Source organism: Cardiocondyla obscurior, linkage group LG03 (assembly GCF_019399895.1).
Source record: "Cardiocondyla obscurior isolate alpha-2009 linkage group LG03, Cobs3.1, whole genome shotgun sequence".
Classification (NCBI taxonomy): Eukaryota; Metazoa; Arthropoda; class Insecta; order Hymenoptera; family Formicidae; genus Cardiocondyla; species Cardiocondyla obscurior.
This window is the reverse complement of record NC_091866.1, coordinates 5544592-5563736: the sequence shown is the minus strand read 5'-3', so window position 1 is coordinate 5563736 and position 19145 is coordinate 5544592. Positions and strand designations below refer to the sequence as shown.

The 19145-nt window shown below is 42.1% G+C and overlaps 3 protein-coding genes across 7 annotated transcripts in view; 1 reads left to right on the top strand and 2 right to left on the bottom strand.

The window, feature by feature from the left end:
* The window catches only part of Jbug (filamin-type immunoglobulin domains fbug), a 28473-nt gene extending 21757 nt beyond the window's left edge, over positions 1–6716 (bottom strand). For all 3 annotated transcript variants that reach the window (XR_011547734.1, XM_070674894.1, XM_070674896.1), the window contains exons 1-6: positions 6589–6716; positions 3810–4201; positions 1066–1190; positions 564–694; positions 225–438; positions 27–144 (exon numbers count right to left, since the gene is read on the bottom strand). Coding sequence is in view for 2 of the 3 variants with exons in the window: in XM_070674894.1 (XP_070530995.1) it covers positions 27–144; positions 225–438; positions 564–694; positions 1066–1190; positions 3810–4179 (958 nt within the window). In the remaining variant the exon portion in view is untranslated. The remainder of the gene's footprint in view (positions 1–26; positions 145–224; positions 439–563; positions 695–1065; positions 1191–3809; positions 4202–6588) is intronic.
* Positions 6717–6911: 195 nt separating this feature from the next.
* On the top strand, positions 6912–17880 carry LOC139113628 (uncharacterized). Of its 3 annotated transcripts, XM_070674911.1 has the most exons (15): positions 6912–9170; positions 9980–10117; positions 10300–10496; positions 10609–10750; positions 10867–10963; positions 11068–11262; positions 11391–11543; positions 11633–11909; positions 11999–12271; positions 12341–12548; positions 13038–13225; positions 13322–13614; positions 14052–14285; positions 14891–15073; positions 15141–17880. In XM_070674911.1, exons 2-15 carry the CDS (start codon positions 9987–9989, stop codon positions 15297–15299), a joined length of 2730 nt encoding a protein of 909 aa, XP_070531012.1. In that variant the 5' UTR covers positions 6912–9170; positions 9980–9986; the 3' UTR covers positions 15300–17880. The 3 variants fall into 3 exon arrangements, with proteins under 3 accessions (XP_070531012.1, XP_070531011.1, XP_070531013.1); XM_070674910.1 differs by lacking the exon at positions 6912–9170 and having other exon boundaries at positions 9178–10117; XM_070674912.1 differs by lacking the exons at positions 6912–9170; positions 14052–14285 and having other exon boundaries at positions 9180–10117.
* Positions 16851–18950, bottom strand: Csn6 (COP9 signalosome subunit 6). Its single transcript, XM_070674932.1, has 5 exons — positions 18485–18950; positions 18036–18319; positions 17731–17896; positions 17450–17643; positions 16851–17342 (listed from the first exon to the last, which is right to left on the bottom strand). Exons 1-5 carry the CDS (start codon positions 18702–18704, stop codon positions 17202–17204), a joined length of 1005 nt encoding a protein of 334 aa, XP_070531033.1. The 5' UTR covers positions 18705–18950; the 3' UTR covers positions 16851–17201.
* Between the last annotated feature and the right edge of the window lie 195 nt (positions 18951–19145).

Sequence of the window (19145 nt, the reverse complement as noted above, 5' to 3'; positions counted from 1 at the left end):
GCAAGCAAAACCAACTTATATCTTACCCATTTGTAAATTATGCTCCCACGCGGAAGAATCGGTGACAAGTTTTTCGTAGGGTGGCGCCGAGCCGCCCAGATTTCTGACGATTCCACATAGCGCTCGACCGTCGTTCCAGTCCGTCTGTGAAAGTAGGATAATTGAATATCACCGTGAGATATTATACCGAGGTACTGTTACCAGGACGCCTCGTCTCCACTCACCGTGAAGTTCCGTACTGAGGTGTGTGATAATTGCGAATTGACCCATCGTAGCGTTGCGTGGAAGCCCGGCGAGCCCTCCTTCATGAAGTACGATAAGTAGGTCATCCCCGAGAGCTCGTCTAGGTAAGGTGACGCTAGATAGTCCGGCTCTAACACCATGGGGATGTCGAATTCTCGCTTCGAGATCTCCATGGCCTTCCGACAGTTGTAAACGCTACAAATTGACGTAAATCAATATTAAAACTATCCAAAATTTTTCAACTTTAGCATAAAATAATTTCTTAATTACCAGCTACATGCACAAAACTTTAATTAAAAGAAATTTATTTGCATTTTTACCTATCATTAGGATCGAGTTGACGCCAATGAGGGAACAAGCCGGGCTTACAGTAATCCAAAAGTGCGCTCAGATACACGCCGGAATTCCAATCGGTCGTGAAATTGTTAACTCTACATTCCGGCAGAACAGCCTGAAAAAGAGAGTCGCTGTTAGAAGAGTTACGGTGTTATTTCCATCCACGGTTATTAGTAAGCAATTAAACGACAAGCGCCGGTACGCGAGAGGATCACACTCTCTCGCGTATAAATCACTGCGCGTGTGCATACGCACATGTGCCTGCATAATTAAAAATACGTGAGCGCGTGTAACATATGTATACTGCACATATGCAATTGGCGTCTCTGAACTCTTTCGTAACGAAAACACGTTCTCGCGTAATGCGATGTAAGTGAACCCCGACGGAAAGGATCGGGCCACGCTAAAGTAATAGCTTTTGCATTTCTTTAAGAGCGAGCAATGAGAGCCGAGGTCAGGCTCATTGCAATTATAACGCATACTGACCTTGAGCCATGCGAGCATGAGTTTTCTCGGCGGGAACTTGGACTTGCCTATTTGGTACCGCACAATAAGAGACCATATCAAGCCCAGGATCAGCTTCAGGTTGCCGTTCACGATGTCCACGTTACCTGAAAACCCAGGGAAATCGACTTTAGTGCAATTCATACCGTACACCGCGATATAAAAGAGAACCAGCAAACCAGCAAAGTCAAACGAGCGAGAAAATCAGTTTGATTTATCGCCGCGCCGGTCTGAATTTCTTCGCCTTTATCTGGAAAGAACGGCCTGGTCGGTACGTAAAGGAAAAAGCGCATCAATTCGGGGAACCGCGAAAGAGAGAAAGAGAAAGCACGTGTGCGTGTTCACGCGGCATCATTCCGCAGTCGTAATTACAGAAGAAAGATTTACAACGATTCTAAAGAACAAGTTTGAAGATTTAAATCCCTGCGATTACAGTTTGCATTGATTAATGTAAAGATATTCAAACATACTCAAGGCATACATGGGCCTTGCACACTTTAAACGTCTCGACAAAAGATTTTTCGTAAATTCTTTAACTCCGCAAAGTTCCTGAAAAGAGCTTCTCATTATTAAAAGTTTTAATTTTATGCGTGAAATCTGGATTCCTTAATTGATTTTATTGTAAACCTGCGATCTCACATAAACCCCATTCGCTCGTTTACAGTTACGAGAGCTCAGGCAAGCTGTTTTAAAATAATTAAATCTTTTCTCATAAACAGTTTTCATAAATCGGACAATACAATTAATACAATAAAAATAATGGAAATGTAATAATCGAGATAAGATTAAAGCGCGCTCGCCTTGTAGGCAAATTATTCGTGTGCAGTTTTTGCTTTTAAAAGCTGCGAGATAAACGTGCATCTCATCTCGTTCGCGCCACTGCGAACTGAATCATGCAGTAATAATCGCGCAATGCACACGACAACGTGGCCGTAGTTTTACGCGGCCTCGTAGGCACCGGCGGCACGACTCAGGTAAGGCAACGACCTCGAAGCGCAGATTTGCAAGGTGTGACGCGAAATAAGAGACTGACACCGTATCTGCAAACGGTACGTCGCAAGTTATCAACTCGCGCAAGCACCCTGACTTCCGCTTGGATTTTCAAAAGAGTGGCTTTATGCTCGACGAAAAATTCTCGTCGCCGCTGTATCCACGGCTCAGCCGAAAAAAGGAACGGCTCGATCGCGAGGAAGATAAGGTTCTCTGTTCGCGACGCGAAGGTGTCGCGTTTTGCGGCGTCATGCGCGAGATTAAAAGTATTGCAGAAACGCAGACCTCTGGGCGACGGTGAGGACAACTCGCTCGACGATGACCCGCATATTCGAAACGATTACACGTACGTCTCTCGTGCTGACTCACAAGCGGCTTGGCTTGACGTTGCGTTGCTTTATTATTGTTACACTGCGATCCGAGGAAAACGTATTAGCCACCATGTGTGGCAGGTAATGGCCCGGATCGCCGCCGATACACTTCCGACTTCCGAGTAGAAAAGTCATCTTCCGACTCACGTTTTCGAATTATTCTTATTGTCGGAATAAAAAGTGCAATTAGTCCATTAATGACTTTGATCAAGCGGCCAGGCCGAATATCGCATTTCGAAATTCGAGACATGCTCGAACGGCAAGCGGCTTAAGAAAAAGACTCGGGAGAGCGAGATCAAGCCGAGAACAGAAAAATTGCGGGGGAAGAACGCGGGGAAGTTCGGCTTAAGCTGATAGATGATCGCGGCGAGATTACTGGATCGCTGCGCAATTTGCCCGTACGTGTGCAATCAAGAGCGAACAATATTTTAAGGGGAAACTATTTTTCAAAAGTATTACGCATCTCTTCAAAAAAAAAAAATTAAAAAAAAAAATTGTACGTGGTCAGCGCGGGCAGGTTGCTCGATGATGCATGATAAATATATTTCTCGCGCGGTAAGAGGAGGAAGAGCGCATTTCCAACGATTGCTCATTACCTATGGAATGCGTCGTAGCGGCTCCCTCGTACTTTGATTGCATATCATTATTAATAACGCGTCTCACGTGTACACGCATATCTCTGTCTAACACTTGGGCGCGCCGCGGCCGAATGAATAAGAGGGAAACTTCACCCACATAGCTCATTGCATATCTCTCGTTGACAAACGAGTTGTGAGACAATTCTTTTTTAATTGATTAGAGAAAAAAGAGAAAAGAAAGAAACTACGGGCCGTCCTAACTCTTTCTCGCGAGCATTTGTATCAATATATGTGAAATGATTAAAAAGCGGTAAAACAAACCAACCGAACTGGATAATGGAAGTTTAAATCGATTCGCGTTTCAGTGCGAATCACGGCGAGCTGAATATTTCAGGATACATTGTAAACGCAAGTCATAACTCCGTTCCAATTACGGAGCGTAATTGGACGTTGAGCGGTGCGCAACGCCTTGATGGTTTCGCGCGACCGTGGACCTACAGACGGCCTTCGTCTCGCGTTATACCCTTGCGACTCTCGTCAAACCGTATAAAACGCAGTGCTTTGCCTGCATCACCGATGATAAAAATGTCAAGGTTCGAACGACGCGACGGTAATTTTTCCGTCATCTAGTAAACCTGCTCAAATGTAATTGAAAAGTTACACGCTCGATACTTAGACTTGCCGCCAATCTTATTTTAATCACGATTTATTAAAAGCGTTTCCTATCTTTAATATTCAATTTTTTAATTTTATTCTACTTCGAAATCAATGCACGTGGCTTACTCACCGATGTTGACGAGCTTCACGCCGTCGGCTTCGATGGCCTGCAGCGCCGTGGACACGTTCTCTAGGTGATGGTGCTGGTTCGCTGGTCGTGGGTTCCATCGCGGCAGCCGGCGCTTCGTCAGCACCTCGACCAGGGCGCAAAGACGCGTGCCGTCCCGGAAGTCCTCGGCGAGGTCCAGCACGGGACCGCCGCCCGCGTCCCCGGCGTGTTTCAGGTGCTCGTTTACCCAGTTCCGAAAGGTGTTCGCTTGAATCTCGACCCAGAGGTCTTCGTGGCCCTTGATCGGCATCCCCTTGGCGGCCGTGCCCTCAGCCGAACGGGCCACCAGGCCCACCAGCTGCTCTGGTCGCAGCTGCTCGGTCGATTGCATTCTCGGCTCCCTTTTATCGTCCCTGTTACGTGATTGATCTCATATATTTGTCGAACTTTTACCACAATAAAATTCGAGGGCATCCTATTTCACTTAAAAATTTAACGAGGTCGATTGAGAGATCAAGTTATTTGTTACTTTTGTAATTATCACAAACGCATGTGTGCGAATGCACCTCGTATTCTCATCGTCGCAGGTGGTAATTAATCGCTTCGATTAAACATGCTCCGCGCAAACAAACCTTGGTATGTACCGAAGTAACGAGCAATAAATTACGAAATGTTTAATTGCTCGTGACTCGCGAAACACGACCTTTAAGGTCGTCCCGTGGCGAGGAAGGCAATTTAACCCAAGTGGAAAGACTGGTGACGGTCATGCATTGTGCGTCGGAGAAGATCCAGAAAAGAATTTCGCGCGGTGAAAGTGTCTCGTACGCCTGACATTCTCATTGCGAACGTTACCTGTATTAGCGTAATTTATTTCCGCGTATCTGCCTTTGACAAACCTCGCGAATTCCTCACCTTTTTAATCTTATTCGTCGCGCCAATTCGGCTGCGATCCGCACGAGTCGCGAGTTAAACGGAGAAACGGCATAAGAAAGCGTTGAAACGGAATTCACCAATTACGACAAAACGACACGCGAGGCGCCAGGAGTGGCATGAAATAAATGATTTAAAAAAAGAAAAAAAGAAAGAAAAATGTTTAGCAGCGCATTTCGGAATGGCCCACTTGCGCTGCAAATGTTAGAAAAAAAAGAAAAAAAAAAATTGCCGGGAGCATAATCGGGAAATCCGCTAATTACGAAAGTACGCCTCGCTCGGTGCTCTAATGCTCGGGCATCAAATAATAGTAACAAGTTTTTAAATTTCTTTTAGCGGGGTTAAAATTTAGGTTACAGCAGTCTACTTTTACCGCAAGGATTACAATGCAATTTGAGTCTAGATGTTATCGGACGACGTTGCTCGTGAATAAAAAAAAAAAAAAAAAGAATGTCCATGTTTATACGCGCGTCATGTATACTTATTTTCTATTTATGCGTAATCCGTGCATCAGCGGCGAGCGATTTCAATGCGGCATGACATCATTGTTGTCTCGAAGGTTCGTCTGACCGGTGACGCTTGCGTAAGTGCGTAAAAGTCTTCGGCGAGCAGCGCAGACCTTCAGCGTCACGAACAATTAACGCTGGTCCCGAATTCGTAGAGTAATTGACGGTGCAAACGAGCCGCTAAAAGTCCAAGTGTTAATTAACTCCCCTCGACGTTCTTTTTTTTTTATTTTTCGCGTGTATTATGTAACAAACCGCGAAGTACAACGGATCGTTCGATTTAAGATCGCGTGACTCGATAACGGAGATCGAGAAGGAAGGCATAATTGAGACGTAATTAAAAGGGTGCCGTGAGAGAATCGAGTTTGCTAAGAGATCGCTGTTATGCTCTTTAAAGGCGTGACAAACGGGCCGGGAAAAATCCAAGCGTTTATCAGAACGTGTCAAGCGAAATCAAACGAGGATCGCTCTCGTGCATCCGCACGTGAACGACACTCACGAATCAAATTCACTGGCCGGCGTGTGCAACGACTTTCACCGCACTCTCAAATTTTATTCACCACGCACGCACTTACGCACGTATCTCGCCGTGTCGTTGCTGCCGCTCGAGAGAAACGCCGTCAAAAAAGACAAAAAGAAAGAAAAGAAAAGCAGATTGATCGATCTAGACGATTGTTCCCGTACATTGGATTAAATGAAAGATGAATCGACAGTCATTTTCGCACGCCGGCGATTGCGTAATCGAAATCGAAGAGACTGCGCTAAGTAGCAGTGAAACTTGGTTTATCAGAATGCTGCTTCATCTGAAAACACGAATAAAGTAAACTTTCGATGCAAGTTTCAAGTCTTCATGATTTCTCTTATAAGTCTTAAACGTTATGCTTATAAATTTCTCAACGTTAACTCTACTGGAAGCTTAGATTGTTCAGACTGTTGCCTATATAAATTCTCAGAGAGAAAGAAAGAGAGAGAGAGAAAGAGACTTTTCTCATTAGCGTTATCTACCTTACTTGTGACAATCCTTGAAGTTGTCAAGATTGAGCGCAACTCCGTGCACCTCTAATCAGTAATGCAGTAACGAGACAATTGCTCATTCAACGATTATCCCGAACAAGCTTATCGTTCGAGCACCTTGTCGTTCTGATAAACGGCGAGCATTCTGATAAACAGTTTCCTCTATCCGTCAGTTCGGTCTCTGTCGCTCTACCGCGAACGACGTACAACTCCACGACGTCGCCGCTCATCCGGAGGATATCGCAACGGAAACACACGCACACGCACGCAGTACACGCATCTCACCCGCCCACGTAATCGCGCACATGCAGGACGAAGGAACGCACGGTATGCGAGTTTGATATATTTACGTTAGGTCTTCCACGGGCTGGCGCCTCGCGAGTTCCACCAGGTTGGCCGACGAGCGGCTTGTGACGTCGTTGGCGAACGTCGGCGTCGACGGCGAGAGCTGTCCTACACGAGGAAAGCCATTTTTGGACGTACCGCCGCGGTGCCGTGCGTTGATGAGTGTTGGACGTGCGTGAGCTCACTGAACCGACATGGAGTGGAGGTCCCTTCCTCCTTCCTCTCCCGTTCTCCAGCAGCAGGCAGCAGGCAGCTCGCCCTCGCCGATACAATCGCCCGTTGTGGGATCCGCGCCATTGCAATGGAAGCAGGATCGTAGCCGCGAGCAACATGGCTCCGACGTGGTACCGCCAACTTAACGAAACATAGTTCGGACATGAAAATCATACCTATTTCATTTATTTTTCTATGTACAAATAATACTGATTTTTACAGCGACTGAGTGCGTATATTGCGAGAAGCTTCCCAATACAGATGACAATTTAATAATCACGCGCGATCGACGATCCTCTCTCGAGGATCGAAGGAAAAATATAATGACGTATGTAGATAATGACTCTCTACGAGCAGTACGGTACATACCTGAACTAAGCGGCGGAAGTGAGCGAACGGTTCCGCGAGGTGGTGGCACCTGTCGGAACCGTAATCTGTGCTGCATACGAACAGGCGAATTTCTCCGTACCTCAACGACGAACGACGTTTAATATTAATGAACGTCGGGGTTTAACTCGTACATTTCATACCCTATCTGGCGTACCTGCGACATATCAATATAATTCTAATAAACACATTTTAATTAATACAAATAATTTTCGACGATCGCTAAATAAATTAACAAAGCAAAGCAAAGCAGTAAGAATAGATAATATACCGCGAGAATATGACGAAGGAAAGCAGAAAGGCTACGAAATAGGCTTCGCACAATGACGTAGCGGTGATTTCAATTCCAATTATGCGAATTAAGCTGGATATCTCTTGATCGGACGTTGATATCTCTGCGCGTACGAAGTACGGCCGATCCAAAAGCTCAGCCCACCACTGCGGCACATTTCGAAACGCTCTAATTTATTCGCCTTTGTGCCGTGCACAGTAGTGGCGGGACACAATGCATGGTATTAAATATTACAAAACGGCGATTTGTGGGAAATTACGATATCACGTTGCGATACTCCGCGACTATAAAAATGCAATCGTAAATGCAAGGCTGCAGCTACGTCATCGGTGAATCGATGAGGTATATCGACGGCAGATTGTGCACAAGCGTGCTACATATAAATAGTTATGAGTAAACGTTGAATAAATCTGGTACAAGGTTGCTAATGGCGAACTGCCAATAGTTTGCCACCGTTAGATCGTCCATATATCAGATTACTTATTTCTCCTGCCAAGTTAACGCGTCCAACGCTTCTCGTCGCGGAGATTGATTGGTGTCGGGAAAAAAGAAAAAGAAAAAACAGCGCTTTACCTCATTTTCCAAAGTGCCTCTTCGCTTCGAGATAAAAAGCTAGAGCGAATATCGCGTCCATTTTTGGCTCTGCCTCGTTCCCAAAGTTAGGTCGAACTACAGCCTACTGTCGATATAACAGCGGTCTCCCTCATCGATACTTTGACGATCCAGAAGAGCTCTTGAATGAAGTAGTACGCAATTAATCTATGAAACATTCTATGTATATTATGTGTACATAATAAATTTCTATAAAAAAGTACTTTTAAAACTGACGATTTATTCTATAAAAATATTTGTTAAAAAAATTAATCTCTACCAAACCCTCGGTTAGAATTAAAAAAAAAAATATATATATACTATATATATGTATATACATGTAACTTATACCTTTTATCCTAGCGATATGTGATCAGGGTAACTTGGTCAATTTTTGACTTACTACACCATATCGCATCTATATAGAGTTTGGCAAAGCGCCGGCGCCGTTTTCTATAAATAGCAGGTGCGACGCTGACCGCCGCTCTCAACGTTAAAGCAGCGACAGAGACGAAAGACGAACTCGGGGGAGGGTTCGCGAGGGGGATGTGAAGCAGTGGTTACGGCCGAGTGGCGCGGGTGCGGACGCGGTGGCGGCAGTAGTAACCAGTAACTACCAACTAGTAACGGATAGTAGCGCAGTAGTAACGGTTCGTTACTCGCGGCGGCTCTTCAGAGCTTCGTTGCGGCCGCGACAACGATCAATCGAGCCGGCAGGGAGGCGCGACACGCTCGCACTCCGGGTTTCCCTCGATTTCCTGAACGAAAAAGCAAAAACCACCCTCGAGGAAAGGTTGACCGGCTGCGGGTCGAAGGGGAAAGTCGTCGGAGATCGACCTCGAGGAGTCGCAGATGCTCGGGAGCTTCGAAGGGTTCGCCGTGTAACTCGCCGCCGAGAGACTACGCATTGAGTAACGGAGACGAGTCTCCGGAGGGATCTTGGTCAGCGAACAACGGGGAATTGGTCTCCCTTGCGTCGACTATGTGCCGGCGTCTTGCGAGCGCGGTCAGGTCACCGTTGGTGATCGACGTCGTCGCGACGACGGAACGCAAGACGTGAGGACCCATCAGCTGATTCGACATAGGCTACGAGGGACAAAAAAGGTGATTATGTAAACGGTGATGGCCCGCGCTGGAGGAGGCACGCTCGTTGCCGTTGCCGTCGTCGTTTCGTCGACGACCGGTGAATTCCCTCCCCGGTGAAAGAGAGACTAATTATATTCGCCTCGTGGGACGAGGTTACTAACCAGCCAACCCTCCGCCCGCGCCTGCGTGCGCAACCAGGCGTGTTCCTCGAGAGAGAATACAAACGAAGACGTTTTAAACACGCGGGATAAGATCGCCAAATGTTTAACAGAGCGAGAGAATTTGAAATCTCTTGCCGTCCAGCTTTTCTCCCTTTTCTTTAACGGAGATCTTAATTGTAAACAAAAAAAAATTTTTACCACTCGCGTAGAGAATTTCTAGAGTTGAAACTTACGTGTCGTGAAATCATTTGAGGCTCGACTTGATTTTGATTCTAACCGTACGATCGCTAGGAAGATCGATCAGTAAATAAATCTGCGATTGTAATCGCGCATGTAAATGCATTGGGCGATTATGAAAGATTTATGAGCGCACGGAGGGGACCGATTAACTTTTGCAGCCGGCTTTATTTTACGATCGCGCTACTTCGGCGCGTCTATCACGCGTTGCTTTGACATATCACGCCACGACTGTAAATCCAAATCGATACGTTTTCAAAGTGCCGCCTCGCCTAGATGCATGAAAAATTGCATATCGCATTCCGCACTTCCGCAAGGTCCGTTCGATGCGTCTCGCTTCGGGATCCGTCGTCGGTTAAACGAGTGAGTTTCTCTCCGCTTGGATTGTACTTTTCAATTAATTTCTTTTTATTTTTTCATGCCTCGCAGATCTACAATGGCTCTAGTAATGCTACCGTGTGACCTACCTTGGTGGCCGGCTGTCGTAAAGCAGCTGGACAAAGCCGCCTTGGCCAAAAACTCTGAGGACCTAATAGACGCGATGCAACGACTACATGACATGTGCAAGTACGACTCGCGTTACTCATTTTTCTCTCATTTCTTCAATTAATTTTTCTATTTGATATACTAGATTTTTTTTTTTAATAAAATTGGATTTTAGATTAATTAATAAATAGATAAAGTATATATGTATTTAATAATGGAGTTGAATTCGTAATTATTTTTACGCATGCATCTATTTTATTTAGTATAAGTCTCGATCCCGAGGAAGATGTGCAAGACGTCGACCTATTCTCCAAATTGGGAACCTTCCTAGATAATGATCTCGATCTCACGGAACGGGAGCAAGTGTTGACAAAGACAATACCGCGATTAGTGGAAAGAGCGAAGGCCTTAAAATCTACGAAGCCCCCGCAAGGTCTACATTTTAGTCTTCAGCAACAAGGTATCGCGGTCACGAAACAAGTACCTACCTCGCTATTAAACTCGCGAGTCAGAGATAAAAAAAATAACGAGCTCACATTTCGATGATCTGACAATTGATTTATTTTACGCAGGTGACAGCGTCGAGTATAGTTACGCCTTCGTCTCCTCTTTAATCGCCAACGCATTTTTCTCAACGTACCCGAAGAGAACCGCCAAGACCCACCCTACGCTACGCGACTTCAACTTCACGAATTTTTTCAGACACCTCCACAAGTAAGTGATTCTCCGAGTGAATCGGATCGTCAAGAAAAAAATGTCGATCGGCTGCTTTAAATCTAAAAGAAAGAAAGAAAGAACCATGAGTTTTCAAGTACTTAATTGTTTTCCAGAAACGCGCAGAAAGCCAAACTCAGAAGTATCTTTCATTACTATAATTATCTGGAGACGGACCATGCGCTCGACGGTCGTCTAATAATTTCTCGACAGGTGCGCGATAGCCTGATTAGTTTCTTAAATTCGTATTTGAGATTCTAAGATCCCTGTTAATTTTAAAAAAGTGGCGAGTACAAAACTTTTAATGCAATTCGTAGGTGATGACGTCTAAACAGTGGCTAACTATTGAAGATTGGCTGGAAAGTAACGTACCTCTATGTCCGCTCACGATACGCCATGAAGGAAGGTTGGACCGAATCGAGGCGGAATCAAAAGTGTTACAAGTTTGTTTTGCGAATGCTAAAATCGGCGGCGGTGTGCTTGATGGCGACGTCACGCAAGAGACTGTACACGTAATTAATTATAATGATGTACAACATCATTTTTTAACGCATATATTAATATTTGAAATAATGTATATAACTGTTGAAATAAATTTACAAAATTGTTATAAATTGCTAAACTTGATTTTTTTAAATAGGTGGCAACGCATCCGGAAATGCTCGCCGCGATACTATCTGTTGAGGCCTTAGAAGACAACGAAGTACTGATAATCGAGGGCGTCAGGCATATGTCGAGGATAAACGATCCACAACACAAGGCGATATTCGAGGGTATCTCAAAGCCGAACGTGGTGAGTGAAGTGCAGGATCTCGGATTTGCGCGGATTTTCACGCTATCTGCGATGGGAAGGCAAACAATCGTACAGTTTTCCGAGCGCAGGTAACGGTCTGCTGCATAGATCCCGAGGACTACTCGCGACTGCCGTTGACGCAGTTTGAAGAGGACAACATTTTAAGGGAGATGAATAAGTCGTTGCTGGGATTTCGTCAAAGGCACGTACCTAACAGTCCAACAGATCCGATCAAGACCGAGCTAGAGGCGGAAGTCGGTCTGGGCTCGCGTAGATTGTCGCCTATCGGTGAGAGTTTTAGCAGCACCCCACCGGAAACTGAGACCGAGGATAAACTTATCGCGACAAGCAATAATCTCAAGACAGGTGAAAAATTCCGGATGTCTGTAATTCACATAATTTACTCGAAATAGCATTTTTACATCTAAAATCTCTGGGTTTTTTTTTCCGGATAGACAAACCCTCGTGCGATGAGCGCCACAAATTGGAAAACGTGACGGAAGTGCGTAGCCGGCCTAATGGTAAATCGATAAGACCACCGAGTCCACACAAGGTGTGTAAGGACGCAAGTTACACGAATCGAAAAAACCGATTTATCGTGCTCGGATCTAGTGGCGAGGTATTACCAGTGACGCGACAGCTCGGTCAGATGTCAGTCTACAGCAGCTGTAACAGTCAGAGTACGGACAGTTTCCACAGCGCTAAGGAGACTATTGACGAGGAACCTGGTACGCGTGTGATAAAAGAGTTCTAAAATAATTTATAGAAAACATACGTTTCTATTAACCGATTTTCAGAGGAAGAGGAGCAGAAAGTGACTAAACGATACAGCGCGCAATTAGATACGCCCGAGAGAAGAGGAAATTTCGCACAGCGACTGAAAGATGCTCTTAAGCGAGAGAGCACAGCAACGGGGGTAACATCCTCAAACACCTCATCCGGCGAGAGCAGCTACGCCGTTGGTATTAGTGTTAGCGGTAGCCACGTTGGCGATCAAGACATTAAGTGAGTTAAATGAAGAGACAGCGCATTATTAAATACACATAATACAGATATACATGTACACCGAGGGATAGATATGACGTTTTCTGTGGCGACAGCGGCTAGCGTACGTAACCCTAGGCGGAAGAGGCAAGGGATGAGAGAACGGGAAGAAAATCAGTCTTCGGCAATCCGGCCGGCGCGGTATATACATGCGACACATGTGAAACTCGACGCACATGATTCTAAAGTCGCGTTCGCTAGCTGCCGTCGCCGTAGCAAACGCGATATCTGCTTTTCAGCGTGCATAAAGAAATATTAATTTATAAGACAAGTTTATTTATAAGAAAGCATCATTTTTTGGTAATATTTAGCAATCTATAAATTAATTTAATTTTTTCTTTAATTATTTCTTTTTGTTTCATAATACAGATAAAATCCATTATTATTACATTTAATTTACCATAGCTACATCATCATTTGAACTGATTTTTATCAAGAATAATATTACAGAGTAAAAAGAGGAGGCTCGAGAGGATTCGTTTTGCGAGATGAAACGGTGGACGAGGAGTTCCTAAAGGAATCTTTAGAAGCAGAACAAAAATGGTTAGGCCGATTCCGACAGAGTCAGGGGCCTATGTTTCAAAGAAAGGACACGAGCGCGAGTAGCAAATATAGTTTTAGCACTGAATATAATTCTGGTGAGTATTCAAAATAGATAATTTACGCATAACGTTCGCTCTTAGCGAGAATAAATTAATTGAAATAAATGTAAACTTAAAATTTTACTTACACAGATTTCTGTTCCGAGCTGGAGGAGGTCTATGAACAATTGTCAAAGTGGCTGGAGGATCCGATAGTGGCGGATGAGAATCGAGAATTGGATGCGAGAGATCGGGCGGTTGTACGATTCGCCGGTTCTCTTTTAAAACGCGCTCTGAGCGAGTCGTTCGCCGGTGTGCCGGTCCAGGAAGGCGAACCGCAGCCGTTTATCGACGCAAACGACGTAAATCAGCAGCACAAGCTGGCCTTAGCCGTAAGGAGCCTCAGCTTGGAACTCGCTCGGCAGAAAAATCGAAGGCAACAATCGGTAAGGATCAAAAGTTCAAGTAAACGTCGCTATGTCTGCAGAAAAAATAACTTAATTAGAAAAAGAGGCTTTTTATTTCCCGTGATGAACTTTGTTTTGTAAAAATGATTAAGAATGTTATTGCGACTTCTTTGATTTCTCGAAGAAAGCACTTGGGATACTCTAAATTTATTATTTTGCTTAATTAAATTAAAATGTGAGTGCGTTCTTTTCTGAAACAAAGAACAAATTTAATGCGCTTTTCAGCAGTCCTTTAATCCGGATTAAACATACAGACACGTTGTAATATAAAAGCATAACCACGAAAGTTTACAATACGAATGATAAGATGGAATGAGAGACAGTTTAAATCGATATGATCAGGCAAATTTAACGTATAATAATCAGTAGATGAAAAGCTTCGAGTTTGGACTACAGGCAGTCGGAATGCTATACAGGTGTCTGAGTCCGAAGATGTAGATCGCTACGAGGACGCCTCGTGCGAGATGATAAGAGAGGCAAAGGACGCCCAACGTAGGAAACTTTGGACGGTCACGTTCACGTCGGACGTGCTTCAAACGTTGGTCAATGATCATATGACCGTACGCCTGTCGACACTACCCGCGTCCGTATCGGAACGGACGGCAGACGAGCGTAAAACGCGTGAGGCGAGCACGCTCGGTGCCTCGGAGGTGATTTTGATGACTTGATCGCATCACGTATATAATCGCAATGCATGAGGCAGCGGCTGTGTTCGACCCGTATTTAAAATAGCTTAGAGAGAGAGAAAGAGAGAGAAAGAGCACTTTCTGTGGCTTGGGGCTCTTCGGCAAGATTGTAATTAATTTGTCGCGAGAAGACTGATGTATCGTGTCTTCATTCTTTTTTACCTTTATTTTTCTGTCTCTCGATTTGATGCATGACGCGCGAAAACCGAGATCAGCATCTCTTCATCACGTTAAAGATCCTTATAACTAATAAATCTGTCTCTCAATCTATCCAACTTTATACATTCTTTATTCACACACTTCTCACTTCTGTTCGTCATTAACATTAATATCGTGTTAAAAAAAAAATTAGATATTTCTTTTTATCGTTGTAATAAAAGATTGATTCTCCATGTAAACTAAAACGATAACCACAAGCTTTGTATGTTATGTGTACCTCTGAAAATTTGACGTTTAATAATCGCATTTCTAGCGGCAAGAAGTCCTTACTGATTATTTATTATACCAAGAAAGATTAACATACGCAACAACAAAATAATTTATAATAGTTTGTCGTATTGTGTGCATAGTTACCGCACGAAAACAGTCCTCACGGAGGAGGCTTATTACCCGTGGCTACTGGCAATTGGGGATGTGGAACTAGACTGAAAGGTGATCCGCAATTGAAGCTCGTTATTCAATGGCTCGCCTCCTCTCTAGCGGGCACACCAAGACTAATATATTATACTTCCGGTAATCCTGGTTTATCCAAGGTAAAAAAAAATTATATTTATCGCTTAATTTTGTCATTGTTTTAACTGAAATTCGCATTTTTTTTAGTTAGACACTGTGAGCAGAGTTCTGATAGACAGACGTTGGTCGGTAGGCGATTTAGCCGCCGCGACGCTGAAGCACTCTATGCATGCAATCGAGGAACGGGAGGAAGGAAAGAAAAGTCTCTTCGAGGAGATAATAGGCATGGATAAATCGGGTCCTTAGCCCGACTCGATGCTGTCCGTTTTGGTAGACGTACTTGCTACCATGATCGAGGACAGCTTGTTACAGAAAAATTAATATATCACTACTCTTCCGCGGGAGAAACAAAAATACGAACGGGTATTTGTAGTTAAATGTTAAGATCGATAATTAACTCTACAAATCTTATTCGTACAAGTCTAATGTTAAGGTGTGTATATACTTTGCGAATCATGAAGATAAAAATACCAACTAGGAGCATAAAGTTGCGGGGGTGAAGCCAAAAGAGCAAAGGGAATAAAATTTAAAATCACGAAAATGAACAATCGAGATAGCCGCCGTTCAATTTCCTCTCATTTCTTTAAATTCATACCCCTCGTCTTTAAGTACAGTTCACGCTCCCTCCTGGTATTCTTAACTTCATGCTGCAAACGAACAGTAAACGCGACATTTACGAACAAATTAATCACTACAAACAGAATACCAACACACACATCACCGACGAATGTGCAATTGTTGTATTCGTTCGCGAAGTATACATATACACACCTTTAGATAAAACCTTATACGAGTTTCATTTTGACGAAGAAACGAGATCAATTCAGTTTTATTTATTTATTTTTTTTTTTTTTTTTTTTTTTTCTGCTGAAACTACTATTGTCGTCTAGCATATCAAAATAATATCAGGCAAACTCGCACAATTTGTTGTACAAGGCAATATATCAAATAGGAGAGATAGAAAGATAGTCGCTACGATATTTTCTAGACTATGTATGTAGTGTATCATGCTGTCAAATCAATTGTGTATTATAAGAATCATCCGTTTCCGCGAAGCAGTGGAGAAAAAAATAGCGTGATATGCTGGACGTTTAGTTGTATTAATGTCACATCATTATAAGAAGTGACAAACTCTGAAATCATACATAAAATAACGGTCTAGTCATGTACGAGAGGTCAATTCTGGTTTTACTTCGTACCGAACGAGTAACTGAGATATTTACAGTTACATGCAATAACTAATGAGGCACAATACTAAACTATATTTTGTACAATAATATTTTTAAGTCATTCTTTAATTCAGAGTACATATATGTATATTATATATGTAATATGTGAATAGATTTTTAAAAGAAAACTTTTAGTATTTTATAATAAAAGCTGAATGTAGACAATTTTTTTTATAACAGTAAAACTTATGTGTACACATAAGTTGCTGTTGTGGGACTATGCATTCGGATATAAGGAATATGTAATATGGCCTACATTGGAAAAGGTATGCTTGATAGTATGTAAATCAATTAAAATGAGGTCTTCCATTATAAAAGCAAAAACGTGTGAAAGTATCCTATGATTTATATAACCTCGCTACATTTTCAATCTAAGCAATATAGGAGTGTTTCAAAAGCATATAAATATACATATAAAACATATATTAATAAATTTATATTACAAGATAAAAATTTTTTGCATCTTTATAATCAAACTTTATTATTTAATAATTTGTAATATTAATTTTTTATTTATTAATTTTTTTTATGAATTCTAAATCGATGTTATCGTAAAGCAAAGAAAATATCTCTTGAAACGCATCACAGTTTTTATTAATATCACACGTTATTGTTAATTAAGACGTGTTAAAACATACCATTTATACAAGACATCATTTAATAAATATTACTTTTGAACAATATTAACGATATAATGTATGTTTCGGGTGGTTCTTATTTTTTATTATTACATTTTACTTCAAAAAGATTGCAACTTTTTTTACTTTATTTATATTCGATACAACGTATCTCTAGAGAAGTAGTATTCAAACTATCCCTCGATTAAATTGGCTGTTTAAATTTTAATCCTGAGTTTGATACTTAGTTATCTAAGAAGTAAAAAAAGACGTGTATAAAAACAACAGATTCTATTTACATATCAGAAGAAAAGACTTCGTAGACGTCGTCCCACGCCTTGTCTGTCGTATAGAATATTAAATTTGTTTACAAATTGATTTATATTATTACAGCCTTTAGTTATGATACCGAGATACGTCATCAAGCCAAAATCGTTACATTGCTGTAAACAAAAAAATATATTAAGTTACAATATTTAATTAACAAGGTTTTATTTCTAGAGCATATTATTTTTAATGTGTATATTAATGTGCTTGAATGTGTACTAACGTTATAAAAGTCAGCCTTAAATTTCGGATTATTCAGAACAGGCAATCGATGACTCAAAGAACAAGCCGCTCGAAGAACTTCGTGATTTCCTTTCAATTCTCCATTCTGAACTGCTTGCACATATCTTAGAACAAGTTTTACTCTTGCATGCAACATTTTTATGGCACTGTGTTGCGCCGTTAAATGTTCTGCCACTAAAAGTACAAAATTAAATACTTAGTTAATTTACTGTCATTTCTGACATTTTATTAACATATTAAATGTATTGTTATATTACCCACCCACTGAGCATTCCCCTTGATCATTGTTACACATTCTTTGTACATGATCAACTCCAATTCTTTCAGCTTCCTCTGTGGCTAATGTGTAAGTTAATGGAACAAATAACATAGTTGCCTCACCATTAACTAAGTCAATCACTGATTCATACATAGAGACAGATAAATGCTGCAATCAAATGCCATTGATCTCAAAAAACATTTTTATTGCATAAAAAAAATTATATTATTATTTGTATATCCCATCCTACATATATGTTTGAATAAAAGAAATTTTTTTATACAAATACATATTTTACTAAATTTACCTCTGTGTTTTTTGGTCTTGGATCTAGTTTCAGTAAAACAGGACTTTCATTAATCTCACAAAGCTGCTTGTGCACTCTAATGTCTTTTTCAGTAGGTATGTCACCTGTAGTATACCATCCTAGAAAGTCCATTTCACTGAAGACTTGCTTAAACTGCTCCTCCTTTGTATTATAATAATCTCTATCAATTATAACATCTTCACCAATGCAAGTAAACAGCAGTTCAAAGGAGTTCATGATCTCTATATTGCGACCTTTTTGTTTACCAATCAGAGCACCATATACTGAAAATATTGTGTGATAAAAACCAGTTTACTAATTATTAACAAGGCTTATCAAGTATGCAATTAAGGAATACAGAAACACCTTGGAGTAACTTCAGTATGTAACCTAATTAACGAAGAATTTTGTACTCTATTATTAAACTTTCTAATTATTCAAAACCTTACCTAACTGATCACTACCCTCTTGAGCCCTGAGTCTGGTCCAGTGCTCACTGACATTCATAATCACTAGCGGATGGAGACTGATGGACACGGATCCAACGGTGCCCGAGGAGGCCATGACTTTGACGCTCCCAGACACCCTCGGGTTCCTCTCCGAGGTGTCTTCATCAATCTCCATCGCCATCTGTTCGCTCGTATTTTCCTCGGGTATGTCGACCTCCATGTCGCTTTCCAAACTCTCGCTTGGTTCACGTTTTTCACCGACTTCACCTGATTCCGTGGAAATCAGCGGAAACCAGCGCGAAGACTCGAGACAACTCAAGAACGAGAGAGAAAAAGCGGACGACCGTGAAAAACGTGGAAAACCCACAATCGACACAAGTGTCTCTAAATTACCGAGACGTTTTCGACGATTAGCGCGATCCGCGGACGGCCATCGTGTCAATTCTCTCCCGTCAAGGGATTCGAGGTATCAAGACATCGATAAAAAGATATCGAGAGAGACAGAGTGAGATCGATATTTTAAAACATTGTCTCGCGCGCGTCGTATATAATTTTCAATTCTTTGTTATAATTACATATATTCCTTGATATTTAATAAAATGTTCTTGGGATAATATTTGTGTCCAATCGGAAGAAAAGAAATGTGAGAAACGCGATTATT